The sequence below is a fragment of the Nothobranchius furzeri genome, chromosome 5 (assembly GCF_043380555.1).
Source record: "Nothobranchius furzeri strain GRZ-AD chromosome 5, NfurGRZ-RIMD1, whole genome shotgun sequence".
NCBI classification, from domain to species: domain Eukaryota; kingdom Metazoa; phylum Chordata; class Actinopteri; order Cyprinodontiformes; family Nothobranchiidae; genus Nothobranchius; species Nothobranchius furzeri.
The window spans coordinates 81,993,004-82,018,439 of NC_091745.1; the positions used below are offsets into that span (position 1 = coordinate 81,993,004).

The following is a 25,436-nucleotide window of genomic DNA, read 5'->3' on the forward strand; positions in this document are numbered from 1 at the left end:
TTTGGTGGGGCTGTGCTATTTTCTTTTTTAAACAAACTTGTGCTTTCTGAGCTTTGTGCACAACTTCACTATTTCCTGAATTAAGCACAGCTCTTTTATTTCCTGTCTTACATCATTGGACAAACTGATTAATCCAGGTGTGTCTGACTATTGGCACGCTGCCTTGCAGACCAAGGTTGAAAAATACTGCATTAAATTGCACATAAAATAACACGACCATAAATGGTAATTAGGCAATGCAAGAAGCAAGTAACAAAAACATTTTGTTTAATTTCAACATTTGAGTGAACACGAAAAATTATGAGCAGGTCACTGTTACAGTAATGGTAGTAAACACCACTTAGACAAAATGCCAGAAATTTACACTGTTAAATATTTCTGGAGTGTTGTGTCAACTTTATACAAAGTTCAAGTGGATGCATGTGTGTGTGTGTGTGTGTGTGTGTGTGTGTGTGTGTGTGTGTGTGTGTGTGTGTGTGTGTGTGTGTGTGTGTGTGTGTGTGTGTGTGTGCGTGTGAGTGTGAGTGTGTGCGTGTGAGTGTGAGTGTGCGCGTGTGAGTGTGTGTGTGCGTGTGAGTGTGCGCGTGTGAGTGTGCACGTGTGAGTGTGCACGTGTGAGTGTGTTTGTGCGTGTGAGTGTGCACGTGTGAGTGTGCACGTGTGAGTGTGAGTGTGAGTGTGAGTGTGTGTGTGTGTGTGTGTGTGTGTGTGTGTGTGTGTGTGTGTGTGTGTGTGTGTGTGTGTGTGTGTGTGTGTGAGATACCTCATTTGTACAGAAATTTTGCCCTTCTGTCCTTCTGAGTGGCAAAGCTCTCGATGAGCTTTTTATTGAAGTCAGGAATGTTTGACAAGCTTTTTTTCCATGGAGAGCATGGCAAGAGCATTCAGCCCATCCTGTGTCATGGTGTTCCTCAGGAAAGTCTTAATCCTCTTTAAAGTAGAGAAGCACCTTTCTGATTCGGCTGTGGTCATGGGTGTGGTGACAAGAATCTTCAAAAGAGTGACAGTCTCTGTGAACGTGCTTTGAAGATTGTTCTCCATGAAAAACTGGAAGAGAGTCAGTGCACCAGTGCAAGCCCTGAACTCATGGTTCTCATAGATGAGGGATAGCTCTGTTCAGCATGGGGTAGGCCTCTACAGCGGTCGCCAGTGCTGCATCTGGGAACTGCGCTGTGTGTTGCACAAACAAGTCACTTTGTAGCAGAGTGGCAGCAACGAGGTGCTTGGTAAAAGAGAATGGCTCTTTTGCATGGCTCAGGATGGTGTCACAAACCTGTCATATGATGAATAAAAAACAACAGATAAGTACATAGGAAATAATGTCATCAGTATCCTCTTACAAATGTCATATTTCCCAGTTTTTGGGACAAGAAAACATTTCTGATTCTCAATCAGATATTTTTACTTCAAATGTAAAAACATCTGATTGAGAACCAGAAATGTTTTATTGTCCCAAAAGCTGGGAAATGTGTTTGCTGCAGCAGAAGTGTAACAAGTAAAATGGAATCAGATTGATGTATGTACAAATTTACATGAAATACACATTTACATGATTAAATATGTATAATAAGTATGTGTGTTGAAATGAGTTTTTACAGTTATTGCACATTAAACATGTTATTAAACAAATGTCCCGGTTTGTGGGACAACCAAGGATTTCTGATTCTGATTGTCTTGTTCACACAAATGTAATGTACAGCTTACCTCTGCACCCAGCTGCTGTTCTCCCTGTCCAAACGTCCTCCGTTTCTTTGTTGGCTGCTGCACTGATGCGCTGCATTCCTCAGTCAGAGAATGAATGGAGTCCCCAATGAGACACAAGTTCCACATCCACATTACTGTTTGTGAAACTAACATACTGGAGAATTTCATCACAATAATATTAAATAAACGTGTGTGTACCTGATCTTTTGCATGCTGTTGGTGAAGCTCTGGATGACCCCTGTGATGTAGACCGAGTCAATGTTCCTCTTCTGCAGCTGGTTGAACAGCATGTCCACATGTGGCATGATCTTGTGACACAATTTCAGCAGAAAGCCGACATCTTCTTCCTCCAGCATTCTCACAAAGCCTCCTGCCTCTCTCTCAGTGACTGGATCAAAGTCATCTGAGTCTCTGATCATCTGGAAACATCTGAGGAGGTCATCCTTGTGCTCATACACTGTGTTGACAGCACGACTGTGGAAGTTCCACCTGGTTGCTGAAGTTGCTGGAAGTCTGTGCGCCACCACTTGATCAAGCACAGCGGTTCGCTTGAATGACCGGGAGAAGAAAGCAGCAAATCCACCAAGGTCTGAAAAGAAAGTTCTGATCCTGCGGATGTGTGAAGTTGCCTGTTGCATGATGAGGTTCAGCTAATGGGCATAGCAGTGGATGTAGTGTGCACTTGTGTACACATCATTCACCTTCCACTGCACTCCACCTGTGGCTCCCCTCATCACTGCCGCCCCATCGTAGGCCTGGGCAATTAGTTTCCCCTCTTTTCCAGCAGGGATGATCTTGCTCAGCCTCTCCAACAGTGCTGTGGAAATCGTGTCAGCGGTTGCATTCTGAAGAGGGATGAGCTCGAGAAAACGCTCTTGAATGCTGTTCCGACTGTCGAGATACCGTAACACAAGCACCTACTGGCAGCGGGTGGAAATGTCTGTAGTCTCATCTGCCTGAATAGAAAGATAATCTGCGTTGTTCACCTCTCCAAGAATTTGGGTTTTAATAACTGACAACATACAGTCCAACAGCTCGTTCTGCACGGTCTCTGAGGTGTCTGTCGCCGTCTTCAGATGATCCTCCAACACATTATCAAGTGAAGCAACCAGATCCACTAGGCCCCTGAAGACGCCCGGGTTGTCTGAGGATTCAGTCTCATCATGGCCACGCAAAGCCAGCTCAAATGCTCCACAAAATTTAACACCGTCTATTATCTTGGACGAAATGTGCCGGTTCCGATCCACTTGTTCATCGTGTTTTTTCACTGCAAGCCTGTGCCCCTCGTCGAGCTGCATGGCTATGTTAGCTCTGCCTAGCATGGCTAGCTTCACCGTGTTGTTGTCCATGTGCGCCCGGGATGACTCGTGTTTCTTCACCTTCTCAGAAAAATGTTTCATGTCTGTAACTCCTGACTCATCCATGCCTCATCTGTCCCAGCCGTTTTGAATAACAAACACGGAAAGCAAAATAACGCATTAGCGTGATTGCATCCAGCTAGCCACTGCTTCCTGGTGTACCAATGTCGGGAGAAGCCTGGTGTGTACAGTTTACCTCTCTCCTCCTCCTGCTGGCTTATCTTTACGTCGGGCTGATCTGGTCCAAGCTCTTTGACATTAAGTTTTTCCACCATAGTTCTCCTCTCGAACGGATACTGGAGAAGAGACCGAACTGAATTCTGTGGCTGCTGAGATCCGGTATCCATGCTGGTTGTAGGCCCACTCTTGTCCATCACTGCATCTGCGTCACCAAATACCTTGCTCGAGTCGAGCTCAACCTGAACACCAACGAACAACCTTGGCGGTAGCTCTATCGCCCTTCGGGCTTCCGAATCGACGACGCTGATTAGATTCATTCCCATTCCTATGCATTTGATTTTCTTGTCAGCAATTGGCTGGCTGCTTCACTGCCGTTTGGGCGATCTTTCTGTCGCCTCCACCGCTTGGCAGGGAGCTTCTCACCAATGATATGTATATATAGATATATGATTTGTTTTTGTCACAAAACACACAATTAACTTAGAATATGTGATTATTGTTAATTTTATTTATTTATTTTTTCAAATAAAAATTTAAAACACTGGGGAAAACTGGGGGGGGGGGGGGGGTACCCTATCGCCCTCTAGTGGCCAGCCGTCACTGCCACTGATAGAAAACAGACAAGGAAACACTCATTCTAGAAATGCCTGACAGATCTACGTCATCGTGTCACTAACATTCATGGACTCACCCATCTGGACTCACGACGGGGAAGCTCTTGTTGGTTTAGCGTCCAGGAAACAGCAGAGAACATCTCAGCTAGTAGAAGCTAACAGTTAGCGTTAGCAACTCCGCCACAAAGCAGAATTCCTCCAGGCGTGTGCTATTTGTGGAGATAAAACATCAACGTTGTAGAGCAACAGTCAGTGGTAGATTTGTGTTGCTGTTAGCCAATCAGAGGAGAGATGCCCAGAAGTCTGGAAGTAAAACTCCAGATCCTGCTGTCTTCTGCTCCCAACGCCTCTGGCTAACTTCCACTTCCTGGAACAGGAGGGCCAGAGCTTCTTTCCCACAGAGATAATCTCAGGTATTCATTCAACCAGAGACCAGTGCAGATGTGTTGAACAAGGAGTGGACTTGGTCTTTTTTTAATACAGCTCCAAATCACAACAAGTCATCTCAAGGCACTTTACAAAATAAATGTTCCTATTGAGTTTGGTTCATCATGACAATAAATCATTTATTCTTCTTTAATCTGTAAGATTATCCAGCCAAACATTTTATAAGTTTCCAAGAACTTTGGTTTATCAGTAGAACATTTCTCATTTCCAAGTTAAAAGACACAGAAGTGCTGATGTGGAATAGGAGCACAAGCGTCATCTGCAGCTCAAACACTGTTATTCCTGACTGTAGGGTGTTCCTTTGGCTCAGAAGTTGACAGGAAATAACAGCCAGGGCTGCAACACGACAGAGGGAGAACATTTGGCTGCTGCTGTCGGTTATTTGTTCAACAACTAGATGTGTTTGGTTTCTCTGAGCAGGTGTCAGATTTGCCACCACTGCTGTGTTGTTCTGGGACCGTGTTCACACCTGGATCTGGTTGGAGGCTTTTTGTTTGGATTTGTGTTAGTCAGTAGGTCCAACTGACATTTGAAATGTTAGAGTTCCCATGGACGCTTCAGGCTGGGATCAGGCCAGTTACTGCCGGCTGGACTAACAGCCTGAACTAAGTGTTCAGGTTCGTTTGTAGCGGTGGCAAATGTGTATTATTTATTTGCTATTCTGAATAAATATACAAATGTACCTTGCTTGATCTTTATTGTAAATATCAGAAAATTATAGGGCTTAGTCAGAAGATTCTAAGATTCTTTGCTTTATTAAGCAGTTATACACACTTCGTTTTGAGTCATGAAAGAGTCCGTTTTATAATAAAAATGATTTTATGACAAGAAAACACGACAGGTTATCTAAGCATTTACCGTGAATGGATGGGTCTACAGGTGATGTAGGCTATCAATGAGGTGTTGGTCAGAACTACCGAATCTCAGGGAGCGGCGTCTCCGGATGAAAAAGAATTTGGTTTGTAATAAACTATGAGGTTGATTGTTATCAAAGCACATTCAGACGCAATCTCTGTGTTCTACTCTCACCCTTTGGATGACCCTCTTCCGGATCTGGAGGTCAGAAGAAGCCGGAGGACCTCAGGGCACCCAGGTCCAGTAGACTGACCATCAGCACCGACTTTCTCCAGTCTGAAGAGATGTCACCGGGCATCACAGGATGGAATCAGCTTGTGTCTCAGAGATAACTCTTAAGAAGTGAACAATTCAGCTTTGTTCTGCAGGAAGTGTTTTTCATCAGCTTTGCAGGTGCACACAAGGTTTCACGGCGTATAAAAATCTTGGATGTTTATGGAGTCTTGCAACAGGTGGCCAATCTGAGCTGTTCTCCAGAACTCTCCAGTACTGACGAATCTCTCTGCAGGTTTTAGTTTTGTAGAATTGATGTTATGGTTTTCACAGCCAGTCAGAGGCTGACAGAAAGGAAGATGTTACCAAGGCAACTCTCAGAAGCATGGCTTCTCTAACAGGAAGTCCTGATCAGGGTAAAAGGTTTTAGCCATGTGTACGGGACTTTAACTTAGCCGCACTTGTTATGGTGGATGTGCAGGTGGGTGGACCTTGTCGTCAAAACATGGGGAACACGTTGCAGTCTAGTAGATACTCCATTCAATGAGCACAATTAATGAAGCATTTCATTTCATAATACTATAATTATCACCATTAATAGTAAGCAAATGTTTATTTAATGATTATCTAGATTATAAGTCATAAAAGTAGTTCATATTGATTTATTAAAATCATTCTTGACATTAGCACTGATCTGAGCTGGATCTTCTGTCTTCTGGAGCCGAGACCTTGAGGAAAGGAAGTTAATGTTATGATTTAGATTGTGGAGTCTGAATCCCAGCTGGTGTGAAGGCAGACTTGTTTAAAGGGAACACATGCAGTGTTGTGTCTCCTATGACCAGATGTTGAATAGATGGTGGAAGGTCAGGCTATACCTAAACTGACCATTTGCTGGACGCTACACATTTATATGTTCAAATGAACAGAGGAGATCTAAATAAGTGCAATTAGAAAAATATCTAATGCGATTATTTTAAACAAAGAAGTATTTCAATGATCAGAAACTCTTTAGCGCTTTTTTTTTTGGATTTCACTTAAATTCAGCATTTTCTTATTAAGTAGTCATGCAGAGAAATGTTATGGTGGCTACGGTGTTGTCTGTGTGGCTCTACTCCAGCCATGTGATTGGTCCAGAGTGGAGCAACTCCAGTATTAAGCTCCCTGTCTGCTCAGGATCAGTGTTAAAGCCTTTCCCTATTGGTGCTTACACATTAGCGTCGGCATGGCCCCAACAGTTACCGAACAGCACCGGAGTTTGATTTCACACACAGGTACGATTTGCGTTTTTCTAGCCATTGATAGGATTTCTTGATATCAGCCATTGCAGCTATCTGTCAAATCAAATCAAGTCAAAGATACTGTATTAATCCCAGAGGGAAATTAGGGTCGGTGGTACATCCCATGTAGGGGTTGGTCCTCCCACGATGGTATCTCCAGGGTCTCCTCCTCTGTTTTCCATTGTCTGAAACATTCTTTGAGCACATCATCTGTTGGAGCCTTGTCCTTGATGTACTTATGGACCTAGGACGTTACATCCTGGACAGTGGTTCTCACACTCACTAGTCCTTGGCCTCCTTCCTTACAGCTAGTGTACAGACTTAAGATGCTGGATTTAAGATGGAACCCTCCATGCATGCTTAGGAGTTACCGTGTCTCAACGTCTGTGGTCTGTATTTATTCCTTTGGCCAGCTTATTATTCCTGCAGGATATCTGATTACTGGCAGGGCGTAGCTGTTTACTACCCAGATCTTGTTATTGCCATTGAACTGGCTTCTTAGGACTTTTCTTACTCGTTGTAGGTATTTGGCTGTGGCTCCTTTCTTGTGACTAGGGTTGCAGGGAATAACTGGTTTGACTATTAACCCCAGTGAACTCACCACAAAGACGTCTCCAACCCCACTAATAAAAGACCAAAAGACATTGGCGCGACCCACACAGACCAAGACAAAAGTGAAACTGATCGCGTTCACGCAGCAGAAGCAAAACCAGTGACAACAACCATCAGGGCTGCTCCATTTCCACCAAGGAAGCAGTTGAAGTTTCCTGTATGGGAATGTATCTATTATATCTAAAATATTCCCACACACACAGGAGGCTTGCAACATTTTCTGTCCCCATTATGAAACTGGTCCAGAAAACCTACCCGGACCGTGCCAGTCGTGGGACTTTTTTGGCCTCCTTCTGTTGTAGATGCCAACATTTCTGTAGCTGTATGGTTGGGGCAGAACTACACAGTCCACTGAGGAACAGAAATATGCCACTACTTGCAACAAAACAAAACAATGGAGTTTTGTTGTTTGTATTTTCATTAGTTGTTCAAGAATGTGAGAAAACGCCAGCAAGTAGCTTCAAGTTTTGGTCATCTTCAAAGCTCCATACACTCCTCACCATCTTTTCGAGTCCACATTCTGGAGCAAGTAGACGGATCAATAAGGATGGTTTTTACTCAGCGAATGGCAGTAGAAAGATCCAAGTGGACGTCAGAATGATGTTGGGCCAAGCTGAAGAAATTAAAGTCCAATATAGAAACGTTAAGGACAGAAAGCACAGAGGACAGTGGGTATGTTTTTTGTTTTTTTAAAGGACAACTGCTTGCCTTTCCTGGACTGCGCTGTGCACTTTGAAGAAAATGGCAACCTCAACATTGAAGTGTACCGGAAGCCCACACACACGGACCAGTACCTCCTCTTCGACTCACATCACCCTCTGGAACACAAACTTGGAGTAATGAAGACCTTACACCACCGGGCAGAACATGTTCCCTCAAAGCCGGAAGGGAAAAAGAAGGAACACACACATATAAAGGAATCACTTATAACATGTGGCTATCCTAATTGGGCGTTTATAAAGTCGGCAAAGATGCACAGAAAAGAAGACCAGACACCAGCGAGGGAGGATGAGAAAGACAGACGCAACAACCTTGTCATCCCCTATGTAGCCGGTGTATCAGAGAAACTCAGGAGGGTTTTCTCCAAACACAACATACCAGTGTACTTCAGGCCCAGCAACACACTCAGACAGAAACTGGTTCACCCGAAAGACAAAACTCCTAAACACAAACTGAACAATGTGGTGTATGCTGTACAGTGCAGCGAGGAATGCCCAGACCTCTACATCGGAGAAACCAAACAGCCACTTCACAAGCGCATGGCACAACATAGAAGAGCCACCTCCACGGGACAGGACTCAGCAGTTCATTTGCATCTAAAGGACAAAGGTCACTCTTTCGAGGATGCCAACGTTCACATTTTGGACAGAGAGGACAGATGGTTTGAAAGAGGAGTAAAGGAAGCCATTTATGTCCACTGTGAGCAACCATCTTTGAACAGAGGTGGTGGTTTACGACACCAACTGCCTGCCATCTATAATCCAGTTTTGAGATCCCTTCCCAGATGTCTCAACGCCCACGCATATCCTGGGCCATCTGACCTCAGGAATTCACATGATAGGGTGGGGCCAGGCTTGGCTCATGTGTTTATGTAGAAGATCATCATGGGGTCTTTTGTTCCCTCTTCGGGGGGAAACTCTAATCTGGGACTCTCCACCATTTGACCTTAGAACTGAAGAAGCCTCTCGGATGAGAGGTGAAACATCTTCAAGCAACTCAAAGAAGTCCAGACGCTTTTCTTTCAAAGCTCCTTAGATGTTCATTGATGTACGGCACAACAATGGGCCTCAGGATCTCATCACGGTATCTCTGTGCATTCAAAATGCCATCAATAAAATGCACCTGTGTTCTTCGTCCATAACAGATGCCTGCCCATACCATAACCCCAACACCACCATGGGCCACTCGGTCCACAACATTGACATCAGCAAAGTGCTCACCCACACTACACCACACACACTGTCTACCTTCTGCCCTGAACAATGTAAACCGAGATTGATCCGTGAAGAGAACTCCTCTCCAACGTGCCAGACGCCATCGAATGTGAGCATTTGCCCACTCAAGTCTGTTACGGCAACGAGCTGGAGTCAGGTCAAGACCCTGATGAGGACGACGAGCATGCAGTTGAGCTTCCCTGAGACAGTTTCTGACAGTTTGTGCAGAAATTGTTTGGTTATGCAAACCAATTGTTTCATCAGCTGTCTGAGTGGCTGGTCTCAGACGATCCTGGAGGTGAACCTGCTGGATGTGGAGGTCCTGGGCTGGTGTGGTTACACGTCGTCTGCGGTTGTGAGGCCGGTTGGATGTACTGCCATATTCTCTGAAATGCCTTTGGAGACGGGTCATGGTGGAGAAATGAATATTCAATGCACGAGCAACAGATCTGGTTGACATTCCTGCTTTCAGCATGCCAATTGCACGCTACCTCAATGCTTGTGGCATCTGTGGCATTTTGCTGTGAGACAAAACTGCACATTCCAGGGTGGCCTTTTATTGTGGGCAGTATAAGGTACACCTGTGCACTACTCATGATGTCGGATCAGCATCGTGATGTGGCACACCTGTGAGGTGGGATGGATTATCTCAGCAAATCAGAAGTGCTCACTATCACACATTTAGACTGATTTGTGAACAATGTTTGAGAGAAATGGTGATATTGTGTATCTGGAATGAATTTTAGATCTTTAAGTCAGTTTCATGAAAAATCGGACCAGAAACAAAGGTGTTGCGTTTATATTTTTGTTGAGTGTATATCAGCAATAACAAGAACTATCATGAAAGGCAATAAAGGAATTCTTGTCAGATTTTTAAATGATGACTGTGGTAGGTCTGGTTCACACAGCAGCATTTTAAAAGTGTTGAAAGGTTTAACATGCATAAGATACATGCTCAGTGCTTTTTGTTTTATATACATTGATGTTTATTATGGCCATGTTGTAATGTCTTCATACTAATGTTAAAAACTTTATAATGCAACAGTTTTTATGGTGATAATAAGTCCAGTTTGGCTGTTAAAATGATAGTTTGCTTTCTAAAGAGATTCAGTATAAAGATGAATGCAAATATTACTCATTATCAGAAGCTCTGCTGCAATAATTATTTCCTGAGATATCCAGTTATATCTGTCCAGTAGTTTGAGGTTTTTTGGAGAGAGAGAGAGAGAGAGAGAGAGAGAGAGAGAGAGAGAGAGAGAGAGAGAGAGAGAGAGAGAGAGAGAGAGAGAGAGAGAGAGAGAGAGAGAGAGAGAGAGAGAGAGAGAGAGAGAGAGAGAGAGAGAGAGAGAGAGAGAGAGAGAGAGAGAGAGAGAGAGAGAGAGAGAGAGAGAGAGAGAGAGAGAGAGAGAGAGAGAGAGAGAGAGAGAGAGAGAGAGAGAGAGAGAGAGAGAGAGAGAGAGAGAGAGAGAGAGAACCTTTTAGGCAGTGCGGGTAATAACACCATGGACACCATGGAAATAGACACAATAGAGCTTCATCTCTGTTGCTCTCCTCTCCCCATCTCACACATTTCCATCCTTTTGCCCTCTCCATTCTCTCATTTCACCACCTCTTATCTCCTCCATGCAGTTGCTTCCCTCTGTCCTCTGGGTGTCAGCACTTGCCTGATCCTTCATCCAGCCGCACGGCGCTGTGTGAGTCAGTCACACCCCGTTTCTGCCCATGCTTCATCTTTTCAGGATCATCTCTCCCCATCCTCTCGTATCAGTATCTCTGAACATGTCCTCCCATCTGCTGTCAGGATCATACCTCAGCTGTGCCTTGGTCCTGTCTCAGCTGCACACACACACACACACAGCTCTTATAGTCTGTGTGTGTGGGTTAGGGTTGGGGGGGGGGGACTGCGCACGTGCATGCTTGTGATTGTGTGTGTGTGTGTGTGTGCGTGCGTGCGCGGTAAGTGGCAGCTATTGATCAAAAGTGCAGAAACTGGAGCTGTAAGAGGAGACGCTCATCCGGTCATCCTTTAGCTCCAAATAGCAGATGAAGGTGACTTTCAGGAAATTCAGTGAAATGCTCATATGCACTCGGTGAACTGTGCAGCCCCCCACCACGCACACACACACACACACACACACACACACACACACACACACACACACACACACACACACACACACACACACACACACACACACACACACACACACACACACACACACACACACACACACACACACAGTAATGTACAATAACACACTGAATGTCATGGTAAAGCAGGACTAGTAGAAGGTGAAGGAGGCAGGGTGAGTGTGAGGCTTATAGAGAAGACAGTTTTCTAACAAAAGACCGTCTCTGAATTGTGAACATAATCAAATGTCCTTGGAGAGTGGGGGAGACAACACTCCCATTCTATTTTTCTCCCCACTCCCTGCTTGAGATTATGGGGCATAAAGAGAAAGAAGGTTTGGATTTCTCTTTTCTTCTTTTCTTCCTGTAGAAAACTTATCTTTAAATGGACCCTTCCTTTTTTCATTACCAAATGCACATTTGACAGGAGGAGTTTCTATCCTCTGCTCCAAATGATGGTTTATCTTTTTTTTCCTTTCTTTTTTTTTAACAAAGCACAATGATTCAGGAGAGCAGCTGAAGGTCAATCTAGTCTCAAACCGACTACAGTGAAAAATAAGTTCCGTCTATCCATCCATGTTTGGCTGCTTATCTGGGGTCTGGTCGTCGGGGCGGTCGCCTAAGCAGGGACCGCCAGACTTCCCTCTCCCCAGCCACTTGGACCAGTTCTTCCGGGGAAATCCTACAACTGTACAACGCCCGAATCACTGCAGATGCAGCACCAATCGCTTGTCAATCTTGTGCTCCATCTAACCCTCACTCGTGAGCACGACCCTGAGATACCTAAACTCCTCCACTTGGGGCAGGACTTCATCCCTGATCCGGAGAAGGAATTCTACCCTTTTCCGACTCAAGACCATGGTCTCTGATTTAGAGGAGCTGATTCTCATCCCAGCTGCTTCACACTCAATTGTAAATTGCTCCAATGAGAGCCGAAGATCACGTTCTGATGAAGCCAACAGGACCATCTGCAAAAAGCAGAGACTCAATCATCAGGCCACCTAGAAATCCTGTCCATGAAGGTTATGAACAGAATCAGTGACAAAGGGCAGCCTTGGTGGAGTCCAACTCTCACCGGAAACGAGCTTGACTTACTGCCAGCAATGCAGACCAAGCTCTGACACCGGTCATACAGGTGTCTAACAGCTCATACCACAGGGCCTGGTACCCCATACTCCCGAAGCACCCCTAACCCTAAACCCGCCCCCCAAGGGGCGCGGTCAAACGCCTTCTACAAATCCACAAAACACATGTAGATTGCTTGGGCAAACTCCCACGCACCTTCCAGGATCCCCCTGGGGGTTTCGAGCTGGTCCATTGTTCCACGACCAAGACGAAGCCGCCGGATCCTCCTCTCCAGAACCCTGGAATATACTTTACCAGGGAGGCTCAGGAGTGTGATCACTGTAGTTGGAACACAGCTGTACAACATCCAGAGCCTTAGGAAACTCTGGGCAAATCTCATCCACCCCCGGGGCCTTGCCACAGAGGAGCTTTTGGACAACCTTATTGATTTCAGCACCAGAGAATTGAAAGTCCAACTCAAAGTCCCTGGACTCTGCTTGGTCACTGGAAGACTTGCCGGTAGGATTGAGGACGTCTTCGAAGTATTCTGTCCACCAATCCCCAACGTCCCGAGTAGAGGTCGGCAGCACACCGTCCCCACTATAGATAGTGTTGGTAGTGCACTGCCGGTGGACCACAATCTACTCGAAGCTGTATGAAGGTCTTGTTTAATGGTGTCACCAAACTCTATTTCCACTTCTATTTTTTGATTGAAAATGTTAATCAACAAACAAATTAAAGTATTGTCACCATATACACACACACACACATACAGGTGCTGGCCAGTAAATTAGAATATCATCAAAAGGTTGAAAATATTTCAGTAATTCCATTCAAAACGTGAAACTTGTACATTATATTCATGCAATGCACACAGACCAATGTATTTCCGATGTTTATTACGTTTAATTTTGATATTTATAGGTGACAACCAATGAAAACATCAAATCTGGTATCTCAGAAAATTAGAATATTCTAAAGGCCAATGAAAAAATGTTTGTTTCTCTAATGTTGGCCAACTGAAAAGAATGAACATGAAAAGAATGTGCATGTATAGCACTCAATACTTAGTCGGGGCTCCTTTTGCCTCAATAACTGCAGTAATGCGGCGTGGCATGGACTCGATCAGTCTGTGGCACTGCTCAGGTGTTATGAGAGCCCAGGTTGCTCTGATAGTCGTCTTCAGCTCCTCTGCATTGTTGGGTCTAGCGTATTGCATCCTCCGCTTCACAATACCCCATAGATTTTCTATGGGGTTAAGGTCAGGCGAGTTTGCTGGCCAATCAAGGACAGGGATACCATGGTCCTTGAACCAGGTGCTGGTGGTTTTGGCACTGTGTGCAGGTGCCAAGTCCTGTTGAAAGGTGAAGTCTGCATCCCCATAAAGTTGATCAGCAGCAGGAAGCATGAAGTGCTCTAAAACTTCCTGGTAGGCGGCTGCATTGACCCTGGACCTCAGGAAACAGAGTGGGCCAACACCGGCAGATGACATGGCACCCCACACCATCACTGACGGTGGAAACTTTACACTGGACCTCATGCAACGTGGATTCTGTGCTTCTCCGCTCTTCCTCCAGACTCTGGGTCCTTGATTTCCAAAGGAAATGCAGAACTTGCTTTCATCAGAAAACATAACTTTGGACCACTCAGCATCAGTCCAGTCCTTTTTGTCCTTGGCCCAGGCGAGACGCTTCTTGCGCTGTTTCATGTTCAAGAGTGGCTTGACACACGGAATGCGACACCTGAATCCCATGTCTTTCATGAGTCTCCTCGTGGTGGTTCTTGAAGCGCTGACTCCAGCTGCAGTCCACTCTTTGTGGATCTCCCCCACATTTTTGAATGGGTTTGTCGTCACAATTCTCTGCAGGGTGCGGTTATCCCTAGAGCTTGTACATTTTTGTCTACCACATTTTTTCCGTCCCTTCGCCTGTCTGTTAATGTGCTTGGACACAGAGCTCTGCGAACAGCCAGCTTCTTTAGCAATCACCTTTTGTGTCTTGCCCTCCTTGTGCAAGGTGTCAATGATTGTCTTTTGGACAGCTGTTAAGTCAGAAGTCTTCCCCATGATTGTGGTGCCTTCAAAACAAGACTGAGGGACCTTTTAAAGGCCTTTGCAGGTGTTTTGAGTAAATCAGCTGATTAGAGTGGCAGCAGGTGTCTTCTATATTCAGCCTTTTCAGAATATTCTAATTTTTTGAGATACCAAATTTGGAGTTTTCATTAGTTGTCACTTATGAATATCAAATTTAAATGTAATGAACATTGGAAATACATTGGTCTGTGTGCATTGCATGAATATAATGTACAAGTTTCACGTTTTGAATGGAATTACTGAAATATTTTCAACCTTTTGATGATATTCTAATTTACTGGCCAGCACCTGTATGTGTGTGTGTATGATATATATTGCCAACTTGAGATAGGAGTTTTGGGTTTTCATGAGCTGTATACCAAAATCATCAATATTAGAAACAATAAAAGGCTTGAACTACTTCAGTTGTGTGTAATGAATCTACTATATATGAAAGTCTGATGTTGATCAGTACATTACAGACAGCAGCTCAACAGGTAGAGCGGGTTGTCCAGTAATCGGAAGGTTGCAGGTTCGATCCCGGCTCCGGACAGATAATTCTGCTGTTGTGTCCTTGGGCAAGACACTTAACCCACCTTGCCTGCTGGTGGTGGTCGGAGGGTCCGGTGGCGCCAGGGCTCGGAAGCCTCGCCTCTGTCAGTGCGCCCCAGGGCAGCTGTGGCTACATCGTAGCTCATCCCCACCAGTGTATGAATGTGTGTGTGAATGGATGAATGATACACTGTAGTGTAAAGCACTTTGGAGTCCTTACTCTGAGAGGCGCTATACAAGTGCGGGTCATTTATCATTATCATAATGAACTTGATCACAATATGCTAATTAGTTGAGAAGGACCTGTACAGGATGGCTTGGCAGGCTGGTGTTGGACCTGTGTTTGCAGAAAATCATGAATTAAACTCAAATCACAATTTCTGCTAGAAAAATCGCAATTTAATCTTTTCCTAAAATCGTTCAGTCCTAGTATGTACACCAGTAGTGCCTATGTACTCACACACACACACACACACACACACACACACACACACACGCACGCACGCACGCACGCACGCACGCACGCACGCACGCACACACACACACACACACACACACACACACACACGCACACACCGTACATAATCACATCAGGCCAGTCATGTAAAGTCCAGCGCTCTGTCGCCTGTTTAAATGTACTGGTCTTTCAACTGGGAAGTCAACCTGAGTAGGAGGTAGAACTTTAAAGGGGAGGGCTTCCTCACCTGTGTCAACAAATCATGTAGTTGAATAGTGCTTTGGGTCGTATGATGTGCAGCTACCAAAAGTCATAGTACACGATTCCTGCAAATACTTTTGGATTTGTGAAGCTGCAGGGCTAAGATGTCTCTGAGTCACAAACAGAACGGTAATAATCCTGCTGGGTTCCTCACTCATGATCAGGACGTTTATTTCATTCTTTTAAGGAACATTGAAATGTGTCTTAGGTCTGTCTTTTGTGTGTGTGTGTGTGTGTGTGTGTGTGTGTGTGTGTGTGTGTGTGTTTTCATGTCTCACTCTTTGGACTGAATCAAGTGCTCTCTACTGTGCCCTCTCACTGCAGCCTCATCCTCAGAGGAAGTTGACTTGTGGGTAATTAAAATCGTGTGTCTGGATGCCGGCCAACTTCATGTTCTATTCATGCAGATTAATACATATTTGTCGTCGCCTGTGGGGGTTTAAAGGCATCTGTCTGTGCCATTAAACATTTATGAGCATGCAGGACGCAGGCAGGGAGAGAGTTGTTCAGCAGCACTTTACCAATCCCCCTCATATCAGCACATATCTTAATGGAGAGCATTAAATCAGAATGACCAAACAGGGACTTTCATGATGACAATTGCATTCATCACGCCTCGGTTTTAGAGGGAAAAACATCCCCTTAGACTCTTTCATGTTGAGATGCCATCGCTCTGTGATGGCCGGTGTGTGCCTTTATCCATGCTGCATCTGCTTTGACAAGTGGTTTCATGCCTTTTTGGAACAAAACAAAAACAAAACAAAAATATATCAATAAAAAAAGACTGGTCAGTTGTGTGATCATGGTTACCACCTCCCCCCACCCGTGTCCTGTCTGGCTGTGAAGCAAACAGATGATGTTTGAATGCTGGTGACAAGCCTTACAGATTTACTCTCAGGTGGCGCATCAAAGATTCTGCTTTAATGTCACGCCGGATACGTAAAACTTTATTGTTATTGTTTTTTGGATGCTTTTTAATTCTGACCAGACACGGAGACAGAGGTGAAAGAGAAAGGAAGAGACTAAAGGATGATGAACAAGAGTCGGCTTCTAGGCCTGCAGAAGGAGAAAAACAACACACAGCAAAACAAGAGCAAGCTATCACTGTCAGCATCCAGCAGGTGGAGCTGTTCCTCTCCTTTCCCAGGTGCTGAGTGGTCCCAGCTGGAGCCAGTTACCTCATCAAGGCAGCAGTATTTAGGAGGAGTGGAGCCACCAGACTGACGTCAGCTGATTCCGTTTATGGAGTGCAACCTCTTCCGCATCTTTGAAGACCCAGGAAGTTCCTCATCGGTTCATACATTCAAGTTCTCTTCTCCACGTTTTCACTGGTTTGGACGTCCGTCTCCCCGGGTGTGGCTACTCCTCTCTCCGCCACTGCAATAGCTCCAGCACTGGATTCTGCCAAGCTGCTCAGCTCTCCTGTGGAAAGAAAACACCACTAATCCACCGCGCAGCTCTCACAACCTTCAATGATCTTGAATACTCACCTCTCTCTCAGGACCAGTCCCTCCACAGCTCTAGTGAGTTATCGATTCCAATTAATCCTGCTAAAGAATGTTCTGTTCGGTTCTACATATACTCGCCATACCTACCTCTTCCACTGACAATCCTCCTCGAATCCTCACTTCCTCTTGGTCTCTCGATTCCTCTGGTCCAAAAGAAAATAAGCAGTTTTAAGAAAAACTTGTTTCTGAGTCCGAGTGTGCTTTGTCTGCTTAAGAGTGACTCGTTCGGGATCATGACAATCACTGCGTCAACCTGATGAGGAAATGTAAAATCAACATTGTTTAACTGAACAATCACATGATAATAAATCACAGTGCATTTAGTGCCAGCCACAGCCCTATGACATGTGTTGAACGTGCCCAAGTCCATACTTATGAGAGCACCATGTGAGCACCTGTGTGTGTACACGCACTTGTTTATGTAAGGTTTCTCTACAGGAGCGTCCAATAGAGAGTGTGAGGGACCACAGATCTGCCCCCTAAACATGTGTAGGAAACGGAGGGAGCTCCAAGTCCCAGAGATCCAGGAGCTGCCCCAGAACACAGGAACCGCAAGGGGACTGCGACCAGAAAAGCCCCCGCCCCCCTCGAGAGGTGCAGAGGATCGCCCCGGGGGGCCACAGCTGGCAGAGTCCCGGGAGATATCAGCGGCAAGCCCACAGGCCCGCCCGCAGCCTCCCACCCCCTAGCCGGCCGAGCCCGGAACCCAGCGACCTAGGACCCAGCAGAGCCCAGGGACTCAGACCCCCCAGGCACCCACCGGGATTAATCAGGCAGATGCCAAACATCTTTACTCCCACAAACCGGGGAACCGGGAACACTCAGGCAGACCAAGGCACCACACTCATCAGCAAATGTGGCAGGGGGAGGGCAGGCCACGATGTGTAGTAGCACAGGAAGTCCCTGGAGAGGGGAGGCGTTCAAGACCCCACCTGACAAATACAGTCACACACTCCCTCCCTCATGCTCACACATACACATACAACCGGAGACTTACAAAAGTGAACGCTACCACCTGTTTTTAAAACTTAGACTCAGCTGGTGGAAGAATGAGAAAGTGGACGTCTTTCTAGAACTTTTCTTGGATTTGAATATAAAACATGGAAAATGAAATGTAGATAAAATGAACAACAAAACAAGTCCCATCTCTTCCTCATTCTACATTTTTAAAAGTTATCTTCATGTTGACAAAATCACCAAAAAAACACCATCACACCACTAGGTGGCAAGAGTGGTCACAGTGTTGGCATGTCAAATTAAAGAGGAAGAAGTTTTCATTTGCTATAGAGTCAACACCTCATATGACCTCATATGTGTGTTATTTTACCCCCCCCCCCCCCCCCACCACCTAACACACACACACACACACAATCATTGGGTTGAAAAACAATGAGCCACACTGAGCAGGTATGGAAATGTGCCACTAATGACTCCTACTGTGTGTTTGTGTCTCCAGCTGGTTGGAGTGTATGGGGTCGATGGGCACAGTGCAGCAGCGAGTGTGGAGGCGGGATTCAAACCCGCACTCGGACTTGTCAGTCTCCTCCAGAGGAGTCTTTCTTGTGTGAGGGTGTGGTAGAGGAGGGCCAGCCATGCAACTCACTGTCCTGCACAGGTGAGCTCTCATCCTGTCAATCTCTTCATCTCTGAGCTTTATTGTGTGTGTGTGTGTGTGTGCACGTGTGTGTGTGTGTGCACGTGTGTGTGTGTGCACGTGTGTGTGTGTGTGTGCACGTGTGTGTGTGTGCACGTGTGTGTGTGTGTGCACGTGTGTGTGTGTGTGCACGTGTGTGTGTGTGTGCACGTGTGTGTGTGTGCACGTGTGTGTGTGTGTGTGTGTGTGCACGTGTGTGTGTGTGTGTGTGTGTGTGTAGAGTATGTAAAGTGTGTTTTGAGGCTATTCATTTTTGGCCTTTTGGATCTGAACAACCCATCCATAAGCCTGCTTGTTCAGCTTTTTTACTTTACGAGTGCATGTTGGAGAGGGTACTTTGATCGTTGAAAATTAAGAACGATGTGGTCAACCTTTCTGACTACAGTATTTCTAATTCATTACTCCACAGAGGGCTCAAATGACTCAGATAGGCTTCATTTGTGTGCTTGTTTGCAGAAAAAGAATGTTTCAGCTTTCACTAAAATGTCTGACTGCTTTCTTCAGGAGGATTTCTGTCTCACACAGCAGTCAGTCATGACTTTAGTTGCGATGGGTTTACGTGTTTCCTCAGTCATCTCATCAGAGGCACTTAAAGAGACCCATATTAACAGCAACACACAACTAACACAATAGACAACATGACATGAACGTCGACACAAGTCCCAAGTTTGGCTGATGCTGTTCTGGGTGACCAATCCCACCATGTTGTGTCCCAAATATAAACCATTCACGAAGGAGCTCTGGTTGCTAACCTTTGCCCCTCCTCCCCTCCTGGCCTTGACTCATCCTCCTTTAGGCAAAGGTCGCCATCCCTCTCGCAGCCAGTCACTTCGCTCGCTGGACAGCCGCAAGCGTGAGGATTCAGAGAAGCTCCGCATTGGACAGCAGAGTCCTCAGACAGGTAAGACAATGGGACACAAAGGGACCCCATGCATCAGTCACTGTGGCAGCTTGGGTTTCCAGCATACTTGTACTACAACTCATTTCAAATATCCACATCTTTCAAACCACCCTGTAGCACTTATTGGTCCAGAGTCGACTACTTCCAACATGGACCCGACAGAGCATGGTCAAATCTGTGTCTCATCTGAGGCTGCACAAGAACACTTGTGTTCTGTCTGTGTCCTTTTCCAATAAAGTGATTGTCATGGATTTTATCAATATGTTTATCAATAACCCATTTCCTGTAGTCGGAGAGAAAAAGGAGACAACGAACAGACAAGTCAAACCGTTATAACTGCGGCACAACGCACGAGGCAAAATGCCCCGAACATCTGCTCACAGAGTTTATTTATAGAGATGGGAGTGAGAGAGAGAGAGAGAGAGAGAGAGAGAGAGTGTGTGTGTGTGTGTGTGTGTGTGTGTGTGTGTGTGTGTGTGTGTGTGTGTGTGTGTGTGTGTGTGTGTGTGTGTGTGTGTGTGTGTGTGTGTGTGTGTGTGTGTGTGTGTTTGTGTGTGTGTGAAGAAGTTCTGAATTAGTGCTGAGAGGCATAGAGCAACACATATTACATTCAGTTGATTGAGTTCATGATCAAGAATTAATAAACACATTTTCCATAATGTTCCCTCCTGTTTATCCGAATAGGATAACCAAACAAAAGAAAGCAACAAAACAAACCAAATAAGGAAAATTTAAAAAATGAGTAAAATAATAAGGAAATTGTACGCATTTCCATACCTTGTCACCATTATCTATGAAAGCTACATCAATCACGACTTCGATCAGATGTGAAAGGTTCAGAATCAACACGATAAGGCAAACGCAGCATGAGGCGCTGCAATCATTTGTCTATTGCGGATCATAATCTCAATCCTGTTAACTTGTCCAAAGAATCATTCCATACAATGTGTAATACAAAAATCAGCAAAATAATAAGAACAAATAAGGTAATAAACACTATGAGGCAAACACAACTGACAATAATATCTTACAGCAGTTCACAGAGATAGAGAAAGGAATCAGCTAACTCAACACAATTATAACCTGAAGAAAAACTATTTCATACATATTGAAATGAATTTACTGTGATGCAATCAGTCCATGAGGTTTCTGTGTGTCGTCGTCTCTGATGACCTCTGCTGGTCTGCTAACACCTCGGCAGCATCAAAAAAGGCTCAGCAGCGTCTCCACTTTCTGAGGGTGCTCAGGAGGAACAACCTGGAGGAGAGACTGCTGGTGACATTCTACAGAGCCACTATTGAGAGCATCCTAGCATACAGGATAACTATTTGGTATGCAGGGTGCACTGCTGCACACAGGAGAGTGCTCCAGAGGGTTATACTCTCCGCCCAGAGGATCATTGGCTGCTCGCTGCCCAGCCTGGAGGACTTCGCATACCCCCGTTATCTCAGCAGGGCTTCCAACATCATTAAGGACAAGTTCCATCCTGGGAACCACTTGTTTCAGCTGTTGCCATCGGGTCGTCGGTACAGATCCCAGAGGACCAGGACAAACCGCTTCAGAGACAGTTTTTCCCCAGGGCTATCATGGCGGTTAACAACAAAAAGAACGTGCTGATTTGAAAGCACACGTTCTTATCTTATCTAATGTTTGCAGGTGTAGCCCTGATGGAACCACACAAGCTGCATGGTTCTAATTTTATATAGTACATGAAGGAAGGATTTGTCCAGACTGAATTTTATTAATGTAGTGTTACGTATTTCTTTTAGGGAAGTATTTGTCCTGACTGAATTTTTATTGAGTGTTATGTATTTCTTTCAACTTGCACCCGGGAGTGGCTCCCAATTTTCGTTGTACGAGTGTGTACAGTGACAATAAAGGATATTCTATTCTATTCTATGCACAATTCTACAATTTTATGGCAGTTCCTGTAAGGAGATTGGGAAGGGTCAGCAAAACCACATAATACACAGAAAACATCAGTGCGGTGTATTGAAACATCAGGTGAATTTAGTTTAAAGCTCCAAGTTGCAGACGACTCTTTCAGTGAATGAGGGAAAATGGACGTTTATGCAGCTCTAACTATGGCAGAGCTGAGGCAACCCAGGCGTTCTTCATCAAATGGCTTGTCCGTGGACCGAGAGTCCCGGTTGGAGAATAGGTTTGAAAGTGAAGAGTCCTCTTCCGTTGATCAGGATGGTTTCAGTCTTGCGTTAATGAGTACCTTAAAGTCCATGTTCGGAGCGCAAAAACATAGTTCAGGACATGAAGCACAAAGTTCAACTTCTCAATAGGAACACACCAGGATCCTTCCATGGCGTGTTGAGGCGGTTGCCCAATTGTCAGGGAGCTGACCTTGTCCCCGAAAGGTCCTACTGGTCCTTGACCGTGAAACCAGTCTGGAGATTTGGGTGCAGGTGCTTGAAGTAGTTACCCTTTCCCAGCGTCTCTTCTTCGCTGTGTCCAGGGGGTCTTCAGCCGAGGTGGATGCAAGTTATGTTGTCCTGTAGGTGTGCGGTCAGGGAGGAGCCCCAATCCGTCGTTTCAGTTCCAGTTCTAGTACCCCCTCAAATGCTGCTGTCCCAGTTGTTCCATCAGGTGCTGAGAGGCAGCCCAAGTGCAGGGCCATGAGTGCGACCACCAACATCAACAATGGGGTGAACCCAGCATGCTTGAAGCAGATCTTTATCTTATCTTATCTTGATCTTATCTTCACCAGGTTTGAGAGATGGCACCCTAGTGGTGGTCCACCCCTTTGTAGCCTGACTTCATTGCCGTGCTAAAGCGGTTGGTTGATAAGCTTGCAGTGGGATAGATAATTTCAAGATGGCCTCTCAGCAATCTTCACAGCAGTGGGAGTGATGAGGAGTACTTCGAATGGACCTCTGGCTGCCCCATCTGTTTCGCTTCAGCACCTTCATCAGAACCCAATTTCCTGGTTTCACGACCTGTGGCGAAAAAGCACAAGAAAATTCTGGGAGATCACTGTTGATTTTGAATTGTTTTCGGCAACAATCCTTATCATCTAATATTTAAGGTAATTTCATCCAGGCAGTGTAATAATGTGAGGAAATTGTTATCAGCCTCCCCTCCTCTTGAGGCATGAGGCAACTCATGGCTCACCAGAAACGAAACATAAACAAAAAAAGTTCTGACACCGGACCTCACATAACACGTGAAAAACACCCATCCCAAGGAACGTGTAATTACTAGCTCACATCAGCAAGGGGCAGGGTCGTGCAACACAGTGTGCATAAAACAACAAAACAAACCAAAACAAACTAAACAAGCAACAAAAAAAAACATAATCCATGTAAAGAAAATTGAAAATAAACACAAAAAGTGATTCACGTAACCTAGGAGTAACAGGAGAAATTGTAGTAAGGAGCTGTAGCAAAAATAGTAATCTACTGAAATCAAAAAGAATCAACCCATCTGGGAAAAAGGATGAGCTTGTCATTATCCCCAAGCTCATATAAAAAAATAATAATAATATCATAGACTTTGTGTTTGCTCTCATTATTCCAGAAACTTTCACCTCTAGTGACTTCCTAATTTAATCTCTTTGCCTCTAACACTGGAATTGACTAACAGCGAACCCAGTCCTAATTGGAAAAATAAAATTTCAACTCCACATGGGTTCAGTAAGGTAAGGTTGCTTCAGAGTACATCAGCAATGTACAATGTCACTCAATAACGCTACTCAAATATTGTGTATAATGTGTCAACAGGAGATAAATACTGCTAAATTAAAGCTCCATGAGTGAAATCGGACAACAGAATTATCTAAGGAAAATAAAACTCATTTGTCACATAGAGAGAGTGACCAATCAAAATTTAAACAACTGACGGTGCTCTTAGATACACACAACCCTAAAAGTGTTTGAAAAGATGATAATCGTTCCAGGAAGGGAAAGGACATTCTAAACAAAATGAAATCTAGCTCGAAGGACCAAATTGTGTCATGGATTTTATCAATATGTTTATCAATAACCCATTTCCTGTAGTCCGAGAGAAAAAGGAGACAATGAACAGAAAAGTCAAACAGTTATAACTGCGGCACAACGCACGAGGCAAAATGCCCCGAACATCTAGTCCCAGAGTTTATTTATAGAGAGATGGGAGTGAGAGAGAGAGATTGTGTGTGTGTGTGAGTTCTGAATTAGTGGGCATGCTGAGAGGCATAGAGCAATACATATGATCCAATCCAGTTTTATTTATAAAGCACTTTAAAAGACCCAGCACAGGAACAAAGTGCTGTACAGAAAATACATTAAAACAATTGACTAAACAGAAAAAAGCAAAGATAAATAAAACACGATACATAAAATTAAAATAGCCCTATAGTAAAAAAATAAAAACTTGATAAAACTTGATAAAACAGCATTGAATCACCTAAAACAGCTAAAATAAAATAAAAAATAGAAACCAACATCTCACAAGGTATCAAAAGCCAGGGTAAAGAGGTGGGTTTTCAGGAGTGCCTTAAAAACAGATAAGGAACTGGCCTGTCTTATCTCTAAAGGAAGTTCGTTCCACAGTTTCGGAGCTGCTACAGCAAAAGCGCGATCTCCTCTAAGTTTACGCCCAGTCCTGGGTACAATCAGGAGCAGCTGATGAGCAGACCTGAGAGAGCGGGAGGGAGTGTAAGGCTGTATCAGGTCAGAGAGATAAGAGGGGACGAGGCCATGAAGACATTTAAAAGCAAACAAAAGAATTTTAAAATGAATCCTAAAAGAAATGGGCAGCCAGTGAAGTGAAGCTGAAACAGGGGAAATGTGCTCAAACTTTCGAGTGCCAGTTAAAAGACGAGCTGCGGCATTTTGCACCCTCTGTAGGTGACTAATACATGATGCACTGACCCCAATGTAGAGTGCGTTACAGTAATCCAGCCGAGTGGTTACAAAGGCGTGGATCACTGTCTCAAAGTGCTGCCGTGAAAGAATTGGCTTTATTTTCGCCAGCTGCCTGAGGTGAAAGAAGCCAGATTTTACCACCACCTTAATCTGATGTTCAAACTTCAGATCACAGTCCACTTTGACCCCCAGGTTGGTGACAGTTGGCTTAACAAACTGGGCCAAGGAATCTACAAACACATTGGGGGTCTCAGTAGGACTACCAAAAATCATCACCTCAGTCTTTTTATCATTGAATTTTAAAAAATTCACAGACATCCAAGCCTTTAAGTCGTCAAGACACTGTAGTAATGGCTGTATGAGGCTTCTGCCTTTTTTCTTTAGAGGGACATAGATCTGACAGTCGTCAGCATACAAGTGGAAGGCAATGCCATGCTTTCTCAATATAGAGCCGAGAGGAAGAAGATACAAAGAGAAGAGGAGGGGGCCTAGAACTGAGCCCTGCGGGACACCACACAAGAGCGGAGCGGAGGACGACACATAGTCACCGAGACTGACACAAAATGTTTGCCCCGCCAAATAGGACCTGAACCACTCCAGAGCTGTGCCGCTAATGCCCACCCAGTGCTCCATACGAGAGAATAAAACGGCATGATCCACAGTTTCAAAAGCAGCTGTTTAATCTAAAAGCACAAGAACAACACAGTCCCCAGCATCAGTAGCTAAGAATATGTCATTAAAAACTTTTAAAAGGGCTGATTCGGTGCTATGAAAGGGTTTAAAACCA

General features: G+C 44.8%; 1 protein-coding gene across 11 annotated transcripts in view; it reads left to right on the forward strand.

The window, feature by feature from the left end:
- The window catches only part of adgrb1a (adhesion G protein-coupled receptor B1a), a 433,081-nt gene that overhangs the window by 116,372 nt on the left and 291,273 nt on the right, over positions 1–25,436 (forward strand). For all 11 annotated transcript variants that reach the window (XM_070551267.1, XM_070551269.1, XM_070551266.1 and 8 more), the window contains exons 3-4: positions 18,695–18,853; positions 19,689–19,793. In XM_070551267.1, coding sequence (XP_070407368.1) covers positions 18,695–18,853; positions 19,689–19,793 — 264 coding nt within the window. The remainder of the gene's footprint in view (positions 1–18,694; positions 18,854–19,688; positions 19,794–25,436) is intronic.